We start from the raw sequence: 21,065 nt of genomic DNA, 5'->3' as shown, positions 1-21,065 counted from the left end.
AGATTTGAAGCATAGGGTGAAATTACATGAGAAATTAATTCAGGTAGTTGTTAAGAAAATTATGATAAATGTGGAAGTCATATTTTTTTTTATTTTTTAATTTTTAATCTTAGAGCAGCTCAAGTGGCAACCTGGCTAAATTTAGATAGGAAGTTTTTAACTGGCTTAATTAATTGAAAAAAGATGTGTTGTGCACAGAAGACAAAAATCCTTATTTTAAAAAAGAACATGGCGGTACCTAAACCAAATAACTAAGCAGGGAAACAGCAGATGATGTATTTTTTGGACTTTGTGGATGTACATTTACTTCTGTAATCATTGTGTTACTTTATTCCAGCAATATGAATAAATTCTTGTCCTTCATGAACTAAGGAAGTGTTTGATATTAAATAGCAGCTTTAGGTTGTATCTGTAATCTTTTATACTAAATTTTATGTATCATTAAAAAGGGAAGAAGAAAACTGAATCTACATCTGTGAAGTGCTGTGTGGATGATGGCATTCTTACAATGAAAAAATGGACTGAAATGTTAGTTTGTAAGCTATAGCTACTGCTTAATAGGCTGAAAAAAAATAACCTGTGTACATCTGTAAAGCAGGTGGTGAAGAACTGCTGACTTTCATGTAGTTTCCATGCTGAATGTTCAGTATTGCCAGCAGAAGCCCTGATTGTACCTCATTGCATTTTCACAGCCGGTACGGAACTCCTGACGACCTGAAGGAAATGATCGACGTTGCCCACTCAATGGGCATCACAGTCCTGCTTGATGTGGTGCACAGCCACGCCTCAAAAAACTCAGAAGATGGTCTCAACCAGTTTGATGGTACAGATTCTTGTTTCTTCCATTCTGGATATAGAGGCAATCACCAGCTCTGGGACAGCAGGCTCTTTGACTATGCAAAGTGAGTATAAAACACCACTTTCAGCTGTGCTAATAGTTATTATTTCACAGCAATTCTGTTAACACTATACTCCTCACCAAACTGGAAAAATCATTTGGATTGTTTAACAGTTGCAGTTTGTGGAGTTCAATTTCTCTATTTGCCTGAGTGCTTCAAATCTAACACTAAATGGTAGTATTTCAATTTTGTTATTTTCCTGTCATCTATTGCTACCTGTGTGCATGTTATATACCATGTGCATTGTATGTATTATATAATGGTGCAGTTATTTATATATAAAAATATATTTCTATATACATATAAATTTAAATATATGTTACATAGGAATATATAATAATGTATTTTATTCATTATAGAATATATTAATATTTTCCTACTATGTATATAACATGTTGCATATATACTATAGATTATGATGTTATATAAAAATAAAATAATAAGAAAAGCTGATGAAAACTTGTAAGCTCTGTAAATTTATTGACAAACTGTCAGGTTGTTGAAATGTAGGAAATGTTTCCCCCCAGGACAACTAACTCCATTTTAAAGAGCTTCTGGAGGTCAATCAACAGTTAATACAGAGCAGAGGTCATTTTCAGTAGACAGTTCTGGAGACCCAGTTTGGGCAAGCTTAGTTACCAGTATAAATATAGTACATGTCAAAACACTTACTAATTCCAGATGATTATTAGTATTTAACACAGTATTCTCTGTATCAGTATTTAGCACAGTTCACTCTGTATTCTTTGAGGTATTGGGGGCAAGGAGATTGATCTTGTACGTTGGATGTTTCAGTGGTTTAAGTGGAGAAACAGGCATCATCAGCCAGTCTCTTTCAGTCTCTATTTCAGTCTCTTTTTCACATTTTTTTTCTGTTTGTTCATCTCTGAACCACCTTGGTTCTTCCCTTTCCTTTCCTTTGTTTCCCTAAACATTCCACAATAAGTTTTGTGTAACTTCACAATCTCCTTAAAGCATGTAATAATAAAATTCTGTATAGAATCGATCACTTTTTTTCCAGGATAAATTCTCTTATATCTCCCCTTGAAATGCATAGTTTTGTGACCTTCTTATCAATTACAAAGTTCTGTTTTAACCCTTTCAAGGTTACATTTGAATGTTCCTGTGGTGGCTCATTACAGAGCAACTGTAGAGTTCTGGTCCCTTGTTAACCTGTAAGTTATTAGGGTTTTTGTGCTGCAGGTTCAATTTCCTGTTTTTCCCATTTTTCTCCCTTGCTTGCACTGAACTGCCATGGACTAGATAGATATGATTGTGTTGCACTATTACAAAAGCCACATTACATATCATAGGCCAACTGTTTAATGGAACTCACAATGTCAAATAAACCAAGTGACCGGTGTGAAAACTGATTTGTGCACTTCAGTACTTAGTAGAATGAGCTATTTTTTATTTACTTGTTATTTGGGACAATTTTACAGGTTATTTCAGGGGGAGTTTTTGAATTGTAATTTTATTATTATAAGAAATGCAGTTTAGTCTTTCCTATTAAGCTTTAAATTTATATTAAAAATATATATATATTTCAAATAATCTTAAAGCTTTAGTATCAATATGAGAATATTACACGTTTTATTTCATGATGCTTGTGAGTAACCAAGAAGTGTGTGAGTACCAGTGCCTGTAGAGAGACAGCATGATGTGGTTATGGACCTTCCTCTGTTCCAAGCAGATGCAGGTTCTTCCTACTGGGAAAGAAAGTGATGCTGGTATTGAGTGTTTGGGGGTATTTATAAGTGAGAGAAATAACCAGCTCCTTTGTAGGTTGCAAATGCAATGTTAAATATTTCTTCAGAACTGAAGAAATGCCTCCATGGCTTGGTTGGATCAGTGATATGTTCTGACCTGTACTGTGGAATTTCTTTTTATGCTATGGCATTGGAATAGGTGCCAGACTGAATGCTGGAAGGGAGGAGTGGAAAGAGCTGTGAGGGAGAGAGATGAGATTAGAGAATAGCAAAGACCAGAGAAACTGAAGCTCTGCACAGAATGACTGAGGGTCCCTTGAAGGTCATTTCCCAACCTCTACCCCTCTCATGATATGCAACAACAAATGTGGCGTTTTCTTTTCAAATGGTTGTGGAAACCCTTTCTTCCCTTCAAGAACAGGAAGCTGTGAACTTTTTTCTAGTCATTAAGGGATCCTAATACCTGAGACAGTAAATATCCTTTATGGGTTTATAGTCATGTTTTAAGGCTGAAAAGATAGATGTAACCTTCGTGGTCCTTGTAACTTTCACAGAACTGATTAAAAAATAGCTTGCACTTTTCCCCCTATTCTTTGTGTGTGCAGTTTCCAAAAAAAAATTGAGAATGAATCAAACTGACATTTCATTGAAAATGTTGGGTTTGGTGGTTGTTTTTTTATCCCCATTTAGTCTGTATTGGCATTAATCTGTATTGGCTAATCTCCATACCAGTGCATGAGCAGCTCTAGTCTGGATGAGGCGAATATAAAAATATGTGAGAGAGACTCAAGTTGCTGGCAGATGTTGAAAATTTGCTCCAAATAAATGACAGCAAACACAGTCTGTTGAATGGTCTACAGAAAAGCTTGCTTGCTGAGTGAAATTTCTTCAGCTAGCAGAGCCTTCTATCCTGTACAGAGCTTGTACTAAATCCCTTTCCTTCTGTAGTGGGAAGTAAAATCTGCAGGTACTTAAACATCAAATGCAAAGAATGCTCAATTCACTATGGAATTGAGAGAAACTAATTCTCTACCGTGAAAGAGATTAAGGAACAGTTGCTTTATCAGTTTAGTCTGTCTACATTTTCTTTGAAAGCCAAGATGTAAGTTTATCTCGCAGCATTTGCAAGATTATTCAGTTGTCTGTGAAAGGGACTGTGAATACTTGCTGTAGCAGAATGTGGGAAAAGATCTATATCCGTGCTAAAAAAAAAAAAGGATTATATCCCTTGTGTACTTAAGTACTATTTTTTAGTAAAATTCATGTAAGTAGAGAGCAGCTTCCAAGAAAAGCAATCATAGTAAACCTGTTCAATGGACAGCCTGGGCATTGTATCTTTGCACCACAGTGCTACATAAAAAGATAAAGGCATATTTTTAATTTTTAAATTTTTAATCCATATTTATGCAAGTGTTGAATGAAGGGGGAGCTTTTCTGTAAATTGTGAACAGCATTTTAAAATTATGCTGTTCATGGTGTTGTCATAGGACAATAAAAACTCAATTTCATTGAAATAAGAACCTGCAGGTAAGATAATTGGCCAATAGAATACTTTTTGCTTAACTTTTTTTCATTAAAGCATATAAACCATGCTTTAAAAATCTACCAAAAATAAACATTCACTTTATTAATTTTCATAGCTCTTGCACAACCTTGTGAGTTTTTCTAAAATCTAGATACTGGGCATTTTTTTCCTCAAATATGCTAATTTGGTGACTCTTCCTCTCCCTTATCTCCATCCTGTCTGGCTATATCTGTGTGCATCCTGTTTCCCTCAGCAGCCAACCCTAAAACCAGAATCACAGTGCTTCAGTGAGGATAGCAGTTGATTTTAATATTTTCTGTTGAAAAACAAACTTCTATATAATTTGTTTTGGTTCCTGTTTAATATTGTGACTTTGACCCCGAATTCATGACAGGGAAAATACTTTAGTGTAAAAGGGGTGCCAGAAGCTCTGCACTGGTACTCTACTTGGCACTGTATAGTTAATTTTGGAGGAAATTAATGGCCTCTATTGTGTTCCTGTTAAGGGAAGCTCTCTTGGAATACATGTAAACACCCTCCCATCTTTAGTAAGGATTCCACTTGTAATTAATTTTGCACAAGCAAAATACATATTTTTTTTCCTCTTAGAATCATATTCAAAGGTTATTCAGCTGTCAGGTTCATTAGAAGTGATATTGTACACCCTGGAGACCAGGTGGGATCACAACTAGAGTGGTTGATTGTATTTTAATTTAAATTCATTTCTCCAAATAGCAAGTATGTCTAAAATACTAATCAGGCAAAATAATCTAAAAATAATTAAGAATGAGATACTACCTAGTAAAGATTTTCCCCACAGCACTACATAAGTAAATGTGCAAATGTTGCCCTTCTAGACTTGTGGAGGTCTGAGAATATTGTTTCGGCTTTTAAGGCTTTTCCTGTTCTTTCATTAGACTTTGTTGGATTCTATTTTCTCTTAATCCAATTCTGAATGTCAATAGGTATACTGATATATTTCTGTGAGCCTTTAGGAATAATGGTGGAATTAAAATTCAGAAATCATGTGATGCCTTAAGAGTTTTTTTGGCTTGTTGTTTGTTTGTTTTTGGTTTTTTTTTCCTTTTTTTGGGGAGGGAGGGGTTAGTTTGGTTTGTTTTGTTTTGTTAATATTATCATGCCCCTTCTCACCTGAGTGTTTTGGCAAAATTTTGAGCTATTTCACAGTTTAGGGGATGAATTTGGTACAGAAGTCAGAGATTGATTTACAATGACGTTTTAACTTTAATTACTCCAGCTTTCTTGAACGCAGCAGTATGATCAGTAAGAGATGATATTGGTTACAAGGATTTGGGGCTAGCAGATATCCCAGCAGCTCCTTTGGGGCTTTTTTGAGGCCTCATTTCAAGGCTTATTAAGACTGGATGCTCTGTCCATATTTTTGGGGTTAAAAATCATAACTAAGCCCTGTAATGGGAGACATCTCGTAGTAAGTTTTTTCTTCATCAGTTTTATGAAGTTTATGACATCCATGCCAAATGTGCTTTGAAATGCTACAGGTAGGGTTTAGTATATATAAACACTTTGTCCTATTTTACATCAGGGCAACAGATGACTTGCTAGTCCCCTGCTGCCAGTCCACATGTTCTCTCCAGCTCAGTCTTCTGAGCTGCTGGTGGGACAGCTGATTATAGCTCAGCACTTTTGATGTGGTTTTTGTTGTTTTGTTTTTTGTTGCTTTTTATTTTTTTTTTTTTTTAAATTCAATTATTCTTAAGGTGTGTTACAAACTGCCATAGCTCAGAAACTGCTTTTAACCTTGCTGTCAGTGCTGCAGAAACAGGGCAGCTGTCAGCTGTTGAAGCTTGTGTCTTTGTTCTGGTGTAGGTGGCCTCTTCCCCCGCTTGCCCCTCCAGAGTGGGGTGGGTCACCTGAGGCTTTTTTCCCTTGTCCTGTGGTCCAGCCTCAGGCAGGTATCTCGGGTACTCTCTTGCATCTAAAACATCCACCTGTGTTTGGATGCCAGACAGTGGCCTTTTCTGCCACCCAGTGTTTAAATCCTGCATAAACCTTGTGCTGTATTTTCTGGGGAAAAAAAGGTTCCCCTGATTTTTCTTGACTTTAGGATCTGACTCTTTAAAGACATGTTTATCTTCTAACATCTTCAGCAGCCTCTTAAGCTCGCTGTTTAGTTCTTCCTTAAACAGCTGTTCTTCTCCCAAATTGTTTTTCTTTCTTCTGATTGCCTACTTTGCCAGTCTTTATCTGCCACTGAGGTGATGATGGTATGTGGAATGAACTGGAACATAAATCTTTCAGAGTTTAGTGTTTGGTTAGTAGGGGCACTTGCCTGGGCTCCTAATTCTTTAAACATAGCTGTTCAGAACGTTTTTGGTTTTGTTTTCCTTCAATTCAGTGATGATTTCTAAATATCAGTGGAGGTAGAGGCTTGTTGCCTTCTTTGGGGAGCATCCCCATGATTTGTACAGCTCTCAGGATGGTGTGGATTCGCTGCTACTCTTTAATGCTTACACATTAGCATTTGAACTCTGGAGTCCCATGGTATTAAAGTTTCTGGTAATGCTCTTAAGGAAAATTGCTACGTGAGTATGAGATACAGACTGCAGATAACGCTGTGTGTGTTCTTGCCATCCACCTCAGGGGCCTTTTTTTGACATGTTTCAGAGTGCAAAGATTTGACTGCAAACCTCATGCACACAAAGGATAGGTAGGATTTAAAAGCTGCTGGGACACTCATTGCTTCTGAGATGACACCTGAACAGACTCTGCTGGCCAGGCAGGTGTCAGTCAGGTGGGAGAAAGGGGAACACCACTACTTGTCACAGACCCTTGATGGTATGGGTTGTCCTCTTCACTGTTTTGTGCCTTTCCACGTTCTTCCTTTGAATCCTAGTGCTCCTAACAAACCTGTCTGTCTGTAACTTTGCCTCTCTTATTTTATCTAGTTCTGATCTAAAGACTTTTCAGTTTTCACCCAGCTGAGGAATTTCCTTAGAAGCTTAAGCTGTGCAGGTTTTGGGACACTGTTTGGGACACAGAAAGAGGAGATGGATAAGCAAGCAGGGGTAGCTTGCACATAATCAGTGATTCATATCCAGTTGACTTCCCAGAGTGTAAGAACTGAAGTGCTTTCTTCTGCAGCTTCTGAGGATTTGGCAAGGTGCAGGTTTGCTGAATTTAGGCACTAGTAAGGACATCCAATGCTGTGCCATGGTTGTCACAAATAGGTTTTCATTGAGGAGAATCTTTGGCCATAATTCCAGCTAGGCTAAAGGTAATGCAGTGAGAGTTGACAATGAGAGATATTCTCAGTCATGTGATGGCTTCTTGGTATATTGTTGGTTCTAGGGTAATTACGATAGAACAGGGATGTAAGTTGTGTTTCATTATGTGAAACATAAAGCTGTGCTGATTTTAATTCATTTCCTGCCAGTCTTCCTCTACCAAATTAGTTTAGGAAAGCTCTGTATTTAAAGATCTGCATAATATGCATTGGAATTTCATTTGGTTGGCAAAGATTATTTCTTAATGATTGTTTCAAGGAAGTTCTGCTTGTAGCATAATACTGAGATTTTTATTCACCCATCATAAATGTAATTATTTTGATTAAAGATTGTCCTCAAAAACACTGTCTGCCTATGTTCCTTAGCACTCTGCTTCTAATAGACTGGATTTTGATGATGACTGTGACAGTATAAAAATACTTAATAAAATTTAAACCTTAAAGTTTAAGACCTTCCATGCCTAAAAATCTTTGTTTCTTTTTAGTCATCATTGTAATTGCTGGTAGGCAAACGCTTTCAAGTATGGGGACATTGCAGTTTATAAATTGCCTTTTTTGTAGGGAATGATTACTGAAAGCATTGGCAGAAGGGATGATACATAGGAACTTATTACAATATAATCAGAAAAATGTAAATAACAGTGCAAAAAAGAGAAGTCTTAGCCATGATCATATGATTTATAGCATGTTCAGTCTAGAGCTGCTGTATAAGTGCTTTACTTTTTAATTTTTAAAGTTTTTAATTAAACAAGCTTAATTGTTTTACTGTACTGTACTTAGTTATAACAGACTGTGATGCTTTAAATCCATAGCTCTAAAACTCAGAGCTTCACATAGGAATCAAGTGATTGCTGCAACAGCTGACCATGAGCAGCATCTGTTGTGAATAGAAGATTGTGCTGGAGAAAAGGCTGATGGTTGTTTAAGTTTGAGAAGAGTCCAGAAATGAAAAGAGCCATGTTGACTTTCTTCTAATGGGTTTTTATCCAGAGAAATTCAAGGTTGGAGGAAAGTTAGGCAAGGTATAGTACATAATCATAGGCATTCATAATTCAGAGCAGAGAAAGAAGATGGAAACATTAACACAATTGTTTGGGGTTTTTTGATTCTATTTTGTACATGTTGTACAATGCACAGATCCATTTGAAATCTGTTTTTTGAAAGCTCGTTGGAGAGAGCTAACAGAGATTAAATCACAGCTCTGGCTACAAAGTAGAAAACAAAGAAAGTGCAGTAGCATTTTCAGAAGTCAGTAGCCTATGTATGGCCAACAGATCAGAAATAATCTGCAGATAATTATGTTGATCTGATATATTACTTACAGTATTGAAAGGGATGCCATGTTTTCTTGAGAATGGCATAAAAGTTCCTGTCTCTAGAATGTGAAAGTGGAGATAGAGGGCAATGCATGCAACAGTGCTGGGCAGCCTTCTGTCTCTGTCCAAAGAAATTGCTTCCCACCTATAGCCACTGACTGAGATTCAGCTTGGGATGGGACTGTACTGTGATAGCATGCTGAAATTTACGGAATTTTTCATATTTTTATATTTATATTATATATATATATATATGTCCTTATAATATTTATAGTATAAGGACACAGCTGTATATAAATGTTTCCTGTAGAGGTTATTTAAATGCCAGAATTACTTTGGAAAACTGATGTTACTTGAAGAAATTTTATTTGAGTTGATACTTCAGAAATTATTGGTGAAATTGTAAAGAAGTTAAAAAAAAAATTAATGGTTCCACCGTTCCCATTATAATAGTGGTGGATGGACAGGGAGCAGCTTTTGGCTCTTTTCTGGCTGATGTAGTTACAGGATAAGTCAGAAGAACTGAAATAGTTTATTATTTTATTTATTTATATATTATTTATTGATAATTTATTAATGAATATGTAAGATACTGTATTAAAAGCTTTATCCCTGGGAACAAAGCAAATTGTTTTATACCAGGTCAGGAAAAAGAGTGGTTTGTGTTTTTTTAAAAGCATTCTGTATTTTCTTGGCTGTTTTCTCCATGGATTTGCTTTGGGCAGTTTCTTGTAGAAAATGGTATCTTCCTAGTTTGCCATGAGAACTGCCATCAAACATCTCTTTGTCTTGCTTCGTCTTTGTGTCTCTTCTGTGATAAGGGGCTTTTTACTCAATATTTTCATGTATCTATATTACAATTTCTTGTCAGCACTTGAAAATTTGCTTAAATTTATTTGGAAAAAAATAAAATTAATTGCCATAGTTATTAATTAATAGTTTAGACAGTTGACACAAGTTTTTTTAAGTTATTCTTCTACAATTAATGAGTTTCTTTCAGGCAGAGGAAAGCAAGTGTACAAGTAATACTTTGTAGACCTTACCCCTTGATTTATTTAGTGTTACTGCAATAATTAAGTCCTGTCAAGTGTAGTTTTAAGGACAGATACATGTGAACAAATAAACAAGAATGAAAAAGCACATCCATAGTCACTACTATGTGCTTTAGTAATTTTTTTCTGTAGGAGACGACTTAATTTGTTCAAACAAAGAGCTGAGTATGAAGTTCTCTGAAGAATTATTAAGTAAAAGTATGGATTTTTTTGTATTTATAATATATTTAGTCATTGCACAAAGAGTGTTTAACTGAGTGTATTTATCAAAAGCTTCACAATGAAGAGAAGAATGCTCTTTGCAGTCTTTATTTTTATTCTTTATTCCTTTAAGATATGTGAAGAAAGTAAAGTAATGGCTGTTGTCACTTTCCTGATTAAATAAACACATAAGATTGCTTCTTCGTGGCTGCAGGGATTTATGTAAACACCATAGAATTTGTCATTTCATGATGTGGAGTGAAGCCATTTTCCTTTCTCCCTGTCAAAAAGAAGTTACTCTATACCCTGTGTCTTTAACCCACAAAACTTCAGAGAGATTGACTCTCTCCTTTTTTCTCCAGTGCTTTAGAGTGATCAGCTTTTTCCTCTTGCAATTTGTATTTAGCAACATTTTGATTGCAATGTAGCACACCTTTGATTAGGTCATGATATCTTAAAACACATTTTAGCACAGGCTTATTATTAGTGTTATATCTACGTTTTCTAAGACAGTTCTTCAGTAGAGTAATAGAGAAATTGGTGTCTTTTGAGGAAAAAAATCAATTTTTTATTAAACCTCAACTCAAAGTGAAATCATCCCTATGAGTATGGTGTTACATTTTCATACCCTGACCTTTTGCAAGCAGGTGGAGGCAGTGCTAAATTCCCCCTTGTCTTCCCTCCCTTCCCTTCTCCTCCAAAGGCAAAAGAAAAAAAAAGAAGAAAAAATGGAAAAAAAACACTTAAGTTATTGTTTCACTTATTATGACACCACGTTAGTCAGGCTGATAAATAATTAAGATAATAAATAATAAGAATAATAAATAGAATTTTTCACACAAAGGAAATATATATACTTCACTGGCTTCAACTGTCAATGAATGACATTTTGTGACTGTAAATGTGCTAAAACTGTAAATGTAGCCACAGCTATAAACAAAAAAACTTTTCTTGTTTGAATTATGTCATTTAAATGTAACAGATTTATTTGAATTTATTTAGTTTTAAATGTACTAAGCTTGGACATTTAGAAGCAGGTTCTAAAAGTTGGTGCTTAAGGAACCAAATTACATAATCTCTCAAAATGCTATATATACAGTTGATTTTAGGGATAATGACTAGGTGAAATTCACTTTTTCTTGCTGAAATTTAACTCTTGCCTTTAAGATTTCATGGTTTCTGTGTTCAAAGGATCAGTGAATTGGAGTAATTAGTCAGCCAAACACTGGAGAAAAAATATCCCAAAAGCTTTCCACTACTATTTCTCCCCATTTTCTGAACTGAGTGTTTAGTGTTTATTACCCTGGATTTTTAGACTATCCACTACCCTGAAATCTAAAATCTTAAATTTTTCTTCCTACAAACTGGGGGATTATAACCATTCTAGGGTGGATGCTTAGGCCATTCACAAGGTGAATGCTTTTTGGAGAGGAAAAAAGTCAACTACGGACACTAAAATTTACATTATCAATGTTTCCAGGCTTCCTTTGCCACCACTATCTTGGATAAGGGCATTGGAAAAGATGAAAATCTACTTTGACTTTGTTATAAGAAATTTCAAGGTAATTATTTTGTCATTGGGTCAATTGGGGAGGAAACTGAATGTCTGTCAGGAAATGGGAAACAGCTTTCAGCTGGATGTTCTTTCTAATCCTTAACCAGCTAACAAATTGGCTAAAAAAGGTAGTGACTTACAGAAAGTAGTGTAAAATGGCATTCTTATAAACTCATTAATTGTGTACTGGAAAGAGGAAATGTTTTGTAGGTTTCATCAATAATTGCTCTTAGCACAGAGCCATCCTCACCCAAACTTGGAAAACCAGCAACATTTTATTAAAGTCTGAGCTTGAGCAACTCATTTGCCAGCAATGCTAGACTGTCAATATATGCAAGGAAAAACTTGTTTTAAACTATTTCAGAGAATTTTAGCTTTAGTTTTCTTTGTGTTCTGTCCTGGTCTAGAAAATGATTTTTTTTTTTTTCTATAGTATTATGAAGTTTCCACTTTAGGAATATTTTAATTAAAAGTTGATATAATTCTGCTACCACATAAGCCAGTATCAGCAATAGTTGCACTGAAATGTGTCTGAAATAGAGAATATCTGTAGTAGGAATAGTTGATTTCATTTCAGTAAAAAATCATGGCATTTCAGTAAAAGACCTTACTGTTAAAAAAAAAAAGACATTTCCAATGCATGAAATACACTGGTAGATTAAGATTTCCAAATGGTGATCAGTAACAAGTGGTGTCCCTAAGGAACTTATTGGGTTTGAACTTTGTGGATAGCACCAGACTGTGTGGTTTGAGGGAAGAGATGCAGGACAGGGCACAGGTGGCAGGACATGGGACAGTGGTTTTAAACTGGAAGGGTAGGTTTAGATCATGAGGAAGGACATTAAGAACAAAACTTTTCATGGTGAGAGTGATGAGACACCAAAGAGGTTGTCCAGAGACATGGCTTGTGGATGCCCCATGCCTGGAAATGTTTAAGTTCAGGTTGCACAGGACTCCAAGCTGAGGGTATCTGTGCCCTCTGCAGGGCGGTTGTGATCATTTATCATTTAGATAATCCCTAAAGATCATTCTGTGTTCTGTGATTTTGTACAAGTTCTCATGCACTAACCAGTTATCTTAGAGGAACAGAAGTTGGTTTGAAACTCTCAAAGGGTTCTATTGCCTTGTTGTGTGAGTTGCCATTCCATTGTTGACTTAAAAATGTAAATACAGTACTCAAAGCTTTTTCAAATGTGGAGGAATGTGTTGTTTTTAAACAACTTTGTAAGTAAGCTGTAGGCAGTTAAATATGGTTTTTGTAATTTCTATGTAAGGACACTAATTATTCTCTCCATATTTTCAAGATACTTTCTGAGCTTTCCATTGTCACAATTTAATTTCAGTGAATTAGTGGGAATACAACTGAATGCATTTTGGCACAGTTTCTTTCCCCCCTGTCTTTTGTGGAGTTTACAAATGTGGTGGTTACAGAAAGATAGTGAGTATGTTAAAATGCGTTCAGGTCACAAGAGGTTTTAAAATAGGTGCATAATGCTTGAAAAATAGAATAATGGAGAAAACAAAGTATAGCTGTGAATCAATACAAGAATTACATTGCAGGTATTTATTCCCAAGATGATTCAAATAATAATTTCACCATGTATTTTACTAAGCAAAGCTACTGTAACAATCTATCGTGAATGTATTTATTGTTCTCATATTTATCTTCATGAAGTACATATTATATAGTTGAAATGGCAGTATCTAGTAAGAAATTGAGATTAAAAACACTAGGTGTCTTTGAATACAAACCTGGTTTTCAGGTCTCTTAGATGAAAAAGTATTTATGAAACATACAGAAAATGTATTTGCAAGTTCAGAACTCTATTGGCACAGCCCAATCTGAGCTATATCTTTCTTTAATTACATTTCTGAAGAATGTAACTTCAAAAAGTGCAGCAAAGAGAGAAATACTATGCTGTGCTTAAGGATGGATTCCTATTTAATATGAACCCTGTGCTTCAGATCTCCCATGCTGGTTTGTGCAAAAGCACCAGATTTGCATTCTGTGCTTACTCAGAGCACGGGGACTGCTGCATGCCTGGATCAGCTTTGCCAGGTGGCTGCTTCCCCTTGCAGATTCCCTGAATCTTGTGCTGGGGATGATCTAAGACAGTCTTCAGGCTCTTTAAGCTTTCCACTGGAAATGTTTTTTTCTGTGAAGGTAATAACTCATTGTACAAATTTTTCTGCCCTCCAAGCCAAAGTCTGTCACGTAACTGAGCATTCTCATCCCGCAGTGCTGAAAGGAACATTTTAGACTGCATCCAGAACAATTGCTGATGCTGAGGATAAAATCTGGAAGCGTGAGAGGAAGTAATCTAAGCCTTGTATTAGCTAATATTAACATAAAGAGTGAATTTCCCTTAGCCCCTGCTTCCCCAGGATTAGAAATCAGTAGATTACCATTCAAGACATGGAGTCAGTATCTCAGAAGCTTCCTGTGTTGTCTGTTCTGGATGATGACTGATAATGAGCACTTTCACTCATCCTAAAATTTTCTTATCCTTCTGTAGATTTGTCATTGCTACCAACTGCCTAGTTGGGATGAAGGGAAGGATAGACTTCTGGTCAATAAAATACAGACAGACAACAAAGTTTTCAGGGATTCAGTGTGCTGGTCTCTTGAGGGTCTAAAGTAAAAGGATATTCAGATAATATCTTTTAAGGTGATGTCTTAGGTTGGTAAAATGCGAAAGTTTGCCCCTTTTTTACTCTTCTCTAACTTTTAGAAATAGCAGAGTTTTGATGATATGTTTGTACTAACTCTGGAATTGTCTCAAGGGCAGTGGTCTAGTCTTGCTTCACTTCTCTAGTGCTATTATTTAGGATTTTTCAAAATGTTCTCTTTAGCAAAGAATTCTGCTTCTTGGCTTCTTAAATACTTGTTGCTATTCATTAACATCAGAAAAAAAAATGCACCTGAATTCAAATTAAACCAGTTTGTATTTGCATTTTGAAGGTACAGGCATAATACAAATGCTTTAAATGTTATTGTGTGTAACCAGACACCTTCTCAGTGTCCCTTTGAGGTCACTTGTGTGAGCATAAATTAGGGAACCAGTATTTCAAAGTAAAAAATTAAATTAGGTTTATAGAAAGCACTGTTTCATGCTTTTAATAAGATGGCTGTTAGAAAATAGAGCTTAAAAATGTTAACAGTTGGCCAGGTAGTTAATATTTTTGTCACTGCTAAAGGAATTAATTGATTTTGAGTGTAATTTTGTTTTCCTGTATAGGGAATAACAAAAGTTGAGTATAATTATTTTGTATTCTTATATGTGTATAATAGCATACTATTTCAGGGGAGAAAAAACACACCTCACAACAAAGTAGTTAAATCTCCCCTGATACTTGATTCTTTACCACTCCCCATCTCAACTCTGGTGCCATTTTCTGGGTAAAGTTCAGGATAATGGTCTGTTTAAAATCAAAAGTCACCTGATCTGTAATAGTTTGTAGCTATTTGTGCACTACATTTAGACTTATTTTGAAAGCAAACTCGGTGTTGAACAATAAACTACTGTTTAATAATGGAAGTAATGAATTGCATTAAATTATATGCAAATTCTGACAGTACATCTTTAAAGTTGTGATTTAGTTGTATTTTGTAGAACAGCAAATTTTGTTTACTAATTTGCAGAGTTGATTATATGACCAAACATATTTAATACTGTCTAAGAAGTTTATTTTGGGAGAACAGAATTTTAAATAATCTCTAAGATTTTCATTTTATTAGTGTATCATTTACTTGGGTAGAATATGAGTGGGACAAATGCTAATTTATCCAAATTGGAACTGAAATCCGTGTAGGCTTTATCAGCACTTAAAAGCATTTTGTAATATTATTTTTGATACTTTCTCTATTTTAAAATGTGTATGCCCTGCGGGCTCTGTTAAAACTCAGGTAATTGTCTTCAGTACTTCCTTTTTTTTTTTACTTTTCTATTTACCTCAGGAAGCCAACTGAGCAAAAAGCATCAAGAATATTAAATTTCATTACAATAAGTACCCACCTGCTTTGCCTCCAAGGCTGTTCTTATATTCACATTTTGCAGGACATAACCTTTGCTGAGTAGTATTTGAATTATTGCTTCCATTTTATAAGGCAAATAACTGAATGCTTTATTTGATGTTAGTTTACTCTTACCAAGTGTGGATAGGACTATCCAGAAAAATGTAAGCCTAGGACACTGCTACTTACTTGCAGGTTATTTTAAACCCCTGTATAGTCCATAGTTCATTTGAGGAGAAAATTCCTTTTCGTGCAAATGGCATTTCAGGAAAGCCATGTGAATATATTCATAAACATGTTTAATTCATTGGCAAAATATGAAAGAGTTGGTGCAGAATTAACCTGCACAATTAAAACGAGGTGTCTTTTCAAAGCATTGATCAAATATCTAAGCAATTGAAAATTGGGAAATGCTTGTTTCACCATGCTGGATGGCACTGCTTTGTTCCAACAGAGGAAGTAGAATTTTGAGGGGAAAAAAGTTAAAATACTCTCATGAACACATCACAGCTACTGGTTCTATATGAATAAACAATGTGCCTATTTCGAAGAAATCATTTTCCCAAAGTAATTGCTGAATATGGGTCTATAAGTCTAATAAATGCAGAGTGCTGTTACATTGTTTACAGCATTTTGAAAATAAAAGTGCTTTCTCCCTACATAGCAGTGGACTTATGGGGTTCAGGATTAATGGTTCCAAAAGGTCTGTTGTCTGGTGTGGCATTCTAGAACTGTAATTTTAACTAAAATGGAAAACCCTGTGCATCTTCAAAGCTGCTACTCTTGTTTGCTGTCAATGCAATCCAAACCAAGTTGAAAAAGCGACAAAATAACCAGTGTTCTGCTTAGTAGAAGTTTTAAATAGAAAAGTGTAAACATATCAGACATAACGTGGGTTATGTCTAATATGTATTAGTACTGTTATTTTATATATATTTATATATACACATATATAGGTATATATATGTATATGTATACATACATATGTATATATATGTGTGTTTGTATACTTATACATATATAGGTATATATATGTGTATATATATACACACATGTGTGTGTATACATATATATAATATATATATTTTATATATCTATATATATATATGTATACATACATATATTTTATATATATATATTTGTAATGCCAAAGTGCTTCTCCTGTAAGAAGTTGCTGAGGGAACTCAGACTATTTAGTTTGGAGAAAAGAAGGTTCAGGGGAGCCTTATTGGTCTGTACAACTTCCTGACAGGAGGGTGTAGCATGGTGGGTCATCATCTTCTCCCAGACAGCAAGTGGCAGGACAAGAGGACATGGCCTCAAATTGCACCAGGGGAGGTTTTTATTGTATATCAGGAGAAATGTCTTCACTGGAAGGGTGAGCATGTGTGACAGGCTGCCCAGGGGAGTGGTGGAAGAACCATCCCTGGTAACATTAAAAATGTGTGCATGTGGCACACGGAGGGACATGGTTTAGTGGTGAATATGTGGTTAATAGTTGTGCTCAGTGATCTCAGAGGTCCAACCTAAACCATTTTCTGATTCTCTGTATTACACATATAATATGTATATTTGTCTGTGGTTTATGAGGAGTTGGAGTTTTGCCCACAAAAAGGCACAGAAGTAATTGTGCAACCCTGCATCCAATTAATTTACCCCTATTAACTTTTACTTAAAAGGAATCAATGATTTACTTTGTGAAAGAACTTCAGATCTTTACTGAACAAATGCTTCAAAATTTGAAAATAGTCCTTTCACTTTGATTTCTCATGACATTTTCATAGTACTGCTTAAATAATTAAGGACTTTTCTTCATAAGGTTCGCCTCGAAATTCTCAAATACTTTTTAATTTTAATGCAGGGAATGGGATGTTAAGGATTAACCAAAGATGTCTTCTGCCACAACTATTGATAAAAGTATCCATCATTTTTAACTGTTAGAGAAAACTTTAAATCTTTCAGTAAATTATTTGATGTATATGTAATTACATATGTGTTACATATGTAATTATATAATATTAACTTTGTAATTATGATGGCATCAATAAACCTCAATTTTTGTGGCTAAGAATAAAACCTTCTTCCTGGATTTGGAAAATAATTCAGTGATTCTGTCTCTTCTAGGGACTGATACAGGGGAAATGACATATTACTGCTGACCTCTTCTGCTCCCAGGTTATCCTATGCCCCAAGAGGACAGCTCTTGTTTATTGTCTTCACAGTCCATTTTGGAGACATAGTGCAGTCTGGATAGCCAAACACAAGTTCTTTTGCTCTGTTAAAGACTTTATCACGTCCTGTTGACTGATAGAGCTGAGTATGTTGCAATGGAGTGTTGTTCAGAACAATTGGAGTGCAGGTGTTGAGGACAGTGGTGCTGTGAGTCAGGATTGCCCCTTGGTCTCAACAGGCACTGCCTGCTTCAGCTTCTCAACCCCTTATGGCTAAAGAGGACTTGGGGTCTTGGCAATGATATTTTGTAGCTGTCAGAGGGGTATTTCTTGTGATAAATTACGGAGGTTGAAGCACAAAGGGGTTTGTTGTTGTTGCTGTTGTTTTCCAAACAGGGTAAGACTGGTTACCCTTTTGTATAACTAATCAAAGTTCATCAGAATAGCAGGGAAACTGCTCTATGCTCATAAGCAGTGGTGAAAAAACAAATATATCTGTATTAGATCTAAAATGTTTAGGCCATAAAACAACTTGTACCAGATTCACTGAAAGTTAGCATTATCGTTAGCAATGTATTCATTAGACTGCATGCAAATTTCTTTGTTTAGCAATTTTTTGATTGAATTTAAACCAGTCAGCTATTGAAGTGTTTGGGGGTACTTTGAGAAATAGTGATTTAGAAATTCAGTGCTACTATGTTTTAAGTTAATTAAGCACTAAGAACTGAAACAGGTATATCATCATAAAAGTCTAGATTCTTATAAGGTCAGCAGTTCTCCAGTACATAGTAATAAATGCAATTCCTGAAGGTCAACATTAATATGGTTCAAGAATTACATCTTCAAACTGTATTAGACATAGCCAATATTATTTTTTGTCCATAGTGACAAAATTAACTGGTTTAAATGCATTGCTTGCATCTCAATATTTCATGTTCATCACGGACTGGAATTTAAAATGCTTATGGAGAATCATTATTTTGCTTTTTTTTTTAGCATAGAGGAAAAAAGCAAATAACAAGTGTGTCTTGTAAGCAATTTCACATGTTTTCTGCTGACCTAGTATAGGAAAGTTGTTAAATTTCTCATCACCACATTAAATCAGGTCATCTAGGTAGATGTGCTCATTTCACTTTTTCAAACAAGAAATCTGTTTTTAATAAACGAGCTATGGGCTCCAAGGGTGAGAGGAAAAAAATCCAGCAATACTTCTCTGCAAAGACCTTCTTTGTTTTGAATGTCTGAGTGAATTCTGAATTACTTAGATTTCTTACTCTGTAAATCATTCTGTTCCTTAATGATGATACAGCATAACCTTCCTTTGATCATGCATGCAAGGAAAGAACCTTCTCAATTTTGTAATATGTAAAAATGTGAGATTTTTAGGGCATAACTTAATATATGTTTTTTTCCCAGAAGAAATTATATTCCTAATGAATTCTATCCTGTTTCCATATCTGTGTGTAAAATACAAGAAAGTACTGTTTTAGAAATCCTCCTGAATTGCTGCTTCTTTGGTGGATGTGTCTGAATTATGCCTCTTCAATTTTGCCCTCTGCTGGCTTTCTTCAAAGTTATTTGTTCTGTCAATTTCTATGTCTTAATGTTGCTGCTCCCATGAACAAATTGACTTGGATGAAAAAATGAACCTTTGTCTGGTTTGTCTGATTTGCATGTCTCAAAAAATCTGTTGTTCTGGCTCATGTTTTGGAGCTGTGTAGTTGTCTCTGTAAAAGTCAGTATGGTTGGTAGTACTTGATATACTGCTTAAAATATTACCCTAAAGCTGATTTTTCTCCCAAGTTTACACTAAAATCCAAAATTTATTTATTTATTTATTTATGATCTTCTTTCCCATGTGCAATCAGATGCTTGGAAAACTGCTGCTCCTACTCAGGTTTTTGATCTCATTAATTTTCTAATACTTTGGTGTAACAAATTCATCTTGTTTGTTCTTATTGTTGTCACTTTTTCATTTAAAAGTCATTACAATTTATGTTCATACTGGTTCTCCATCTTTTCCCAAAGATCAATCTTCAGTGCCAACAATGGTGGAAAAAATTACATTTGTTATCCATTTTGAGACTTCTGTATATGTTTTACAAATGTACAAATCCTCTTCACCATCTTAAGGACTTTAGGGTTATAAAGTCAAGCACTTTGTAATGAGAAGAAATAACTTTTAAGTGGATGGTGCTTGTTGTAATTAATGTACTCTTTGCACATGCATTATCTTCGTTCTGTGTGAGATACTATTTCTATTTACTAAAATACCAGGCTCTTTTCTCACAGTATTTGGCTTGCAGGAAATAGCTTTCTGTGAATTTCATGCTGAGTCAGAAAAAGATACAGCAAACGTTTGCACAAAATTGCTTTTTTGTGACCAGTTTGCCAGTTTGTAGGACTTTTGATACTTTTCTACCCTTTCAATATCAGAGCAATCTCAATCTTGTTCATTCGCTCATAACCATCTCACCTGAGAAATAATAAATATATGGGAGGTTCTTCAGACAAGCTCCTGAGATCTTCCTTGTGTCCTGTTAACTTCTGAATTGGATGATTTGAAGCAGGGGAGTGTAGCAATGGAACAAAAAAAAACAAACAAAACAAACCTTGTCATGTAATGCATGCCCAGGAAAGGTGTTGAACTGAGGGAATTCACAGTGAGGTGATTCACATTTCCTAAATTTGGGGTATTGATTTGGTACTATTTCTGTCTTCATATGCCCAAGTGTGTATCTCTGTGCAGTGCATGCAAAAAGAAGGAGAAATATTATAATTCTATGACAGTTAATAAGAATTGGCTATTTAGTGAGATCAGAATTTGACTTTACGTGTCCATAGCCTCCCATCTTTTCCCCTAATGCCATATACTCAAGACGTAAAGCATCCTTCATATGAAGAACTTTTCTTGAAGGAAGGAAAGTGGTGACATTTGTTTTATCAAAATGGAGTTTATTCCTTGTGTCATAATTTCTTCCTGAATTTACTGTTTCTGATGTCTGTTAAATGAAATATAGGAAGGGTCCCCTTTACTACCCTATTCCTACCATATGCATAGATAAATTGTGGGGTGGTTTATGCAACATTATCCCTTCTGTCTCACCCAGCAGAGGGTGGCTGGGGAGACCCTGCCTGCTCCTGGGCTCTTCTCTGCACTGAAACTTGGTAGGAGGTGGGGTTGTAGCAGTGCTATTTTGGGAAATTGGTTAAAGATAAATGGTAACGTTGACAAGTGTTGAAGATGTGGGCCAGTTTCACTACATCATGTGTTGGCTGAATGAGATGGATGAGCTCTTCAGAGCTGTGGCTTGCAGGAGATGCACACAAGAGTGTCAGAGAGGGGTGTGCCATGGA

At 35.4% G+C, this 21,065-nt stretch overlaps 1 protein-coding gene across 2 annotated transcripts in view; it reads left to right on the top strand.

The window, feature by feature from the left end:
• GBE1 (1,4-alpha-glucan branching enzyme 1) overlaps positions 1-21,065 on the top strand; it is a 138,203-nt gene that overhangs the window by 63,353 nt on the left and 53,785 nt on the right. For both annotated transcript variants that reach the window (XM_058835917.1, XM_058835926.1), the window contains exon 7: positions 693-902. In XM_058835917.1, coding sequence (XP_058691900.1) covers positions 693-902 — 210 coding nt within the window. The remainder of the gene's footprint in view (positions 1-692; positions 903-21,065) is intronic.

This window comes from Poecile atricapillus, chromosome 1 (genome assembly GCF_030490865.1).
Source record: "Poecile atricapillus isolate bPoeAtr1 chromosome 1, bPoeAtr1.hap1, whole genome shotgun sequence".
NCBI lineage: Eukaryota > Metazoa > Chordata > Aves > Passeriformes > Paridae > Poecile > Poecile atricapillus.
Note: the sequence above shows the minus strand (reverse complement) of the source record. Positions and strands in the feature narration are given on the sequence as shown.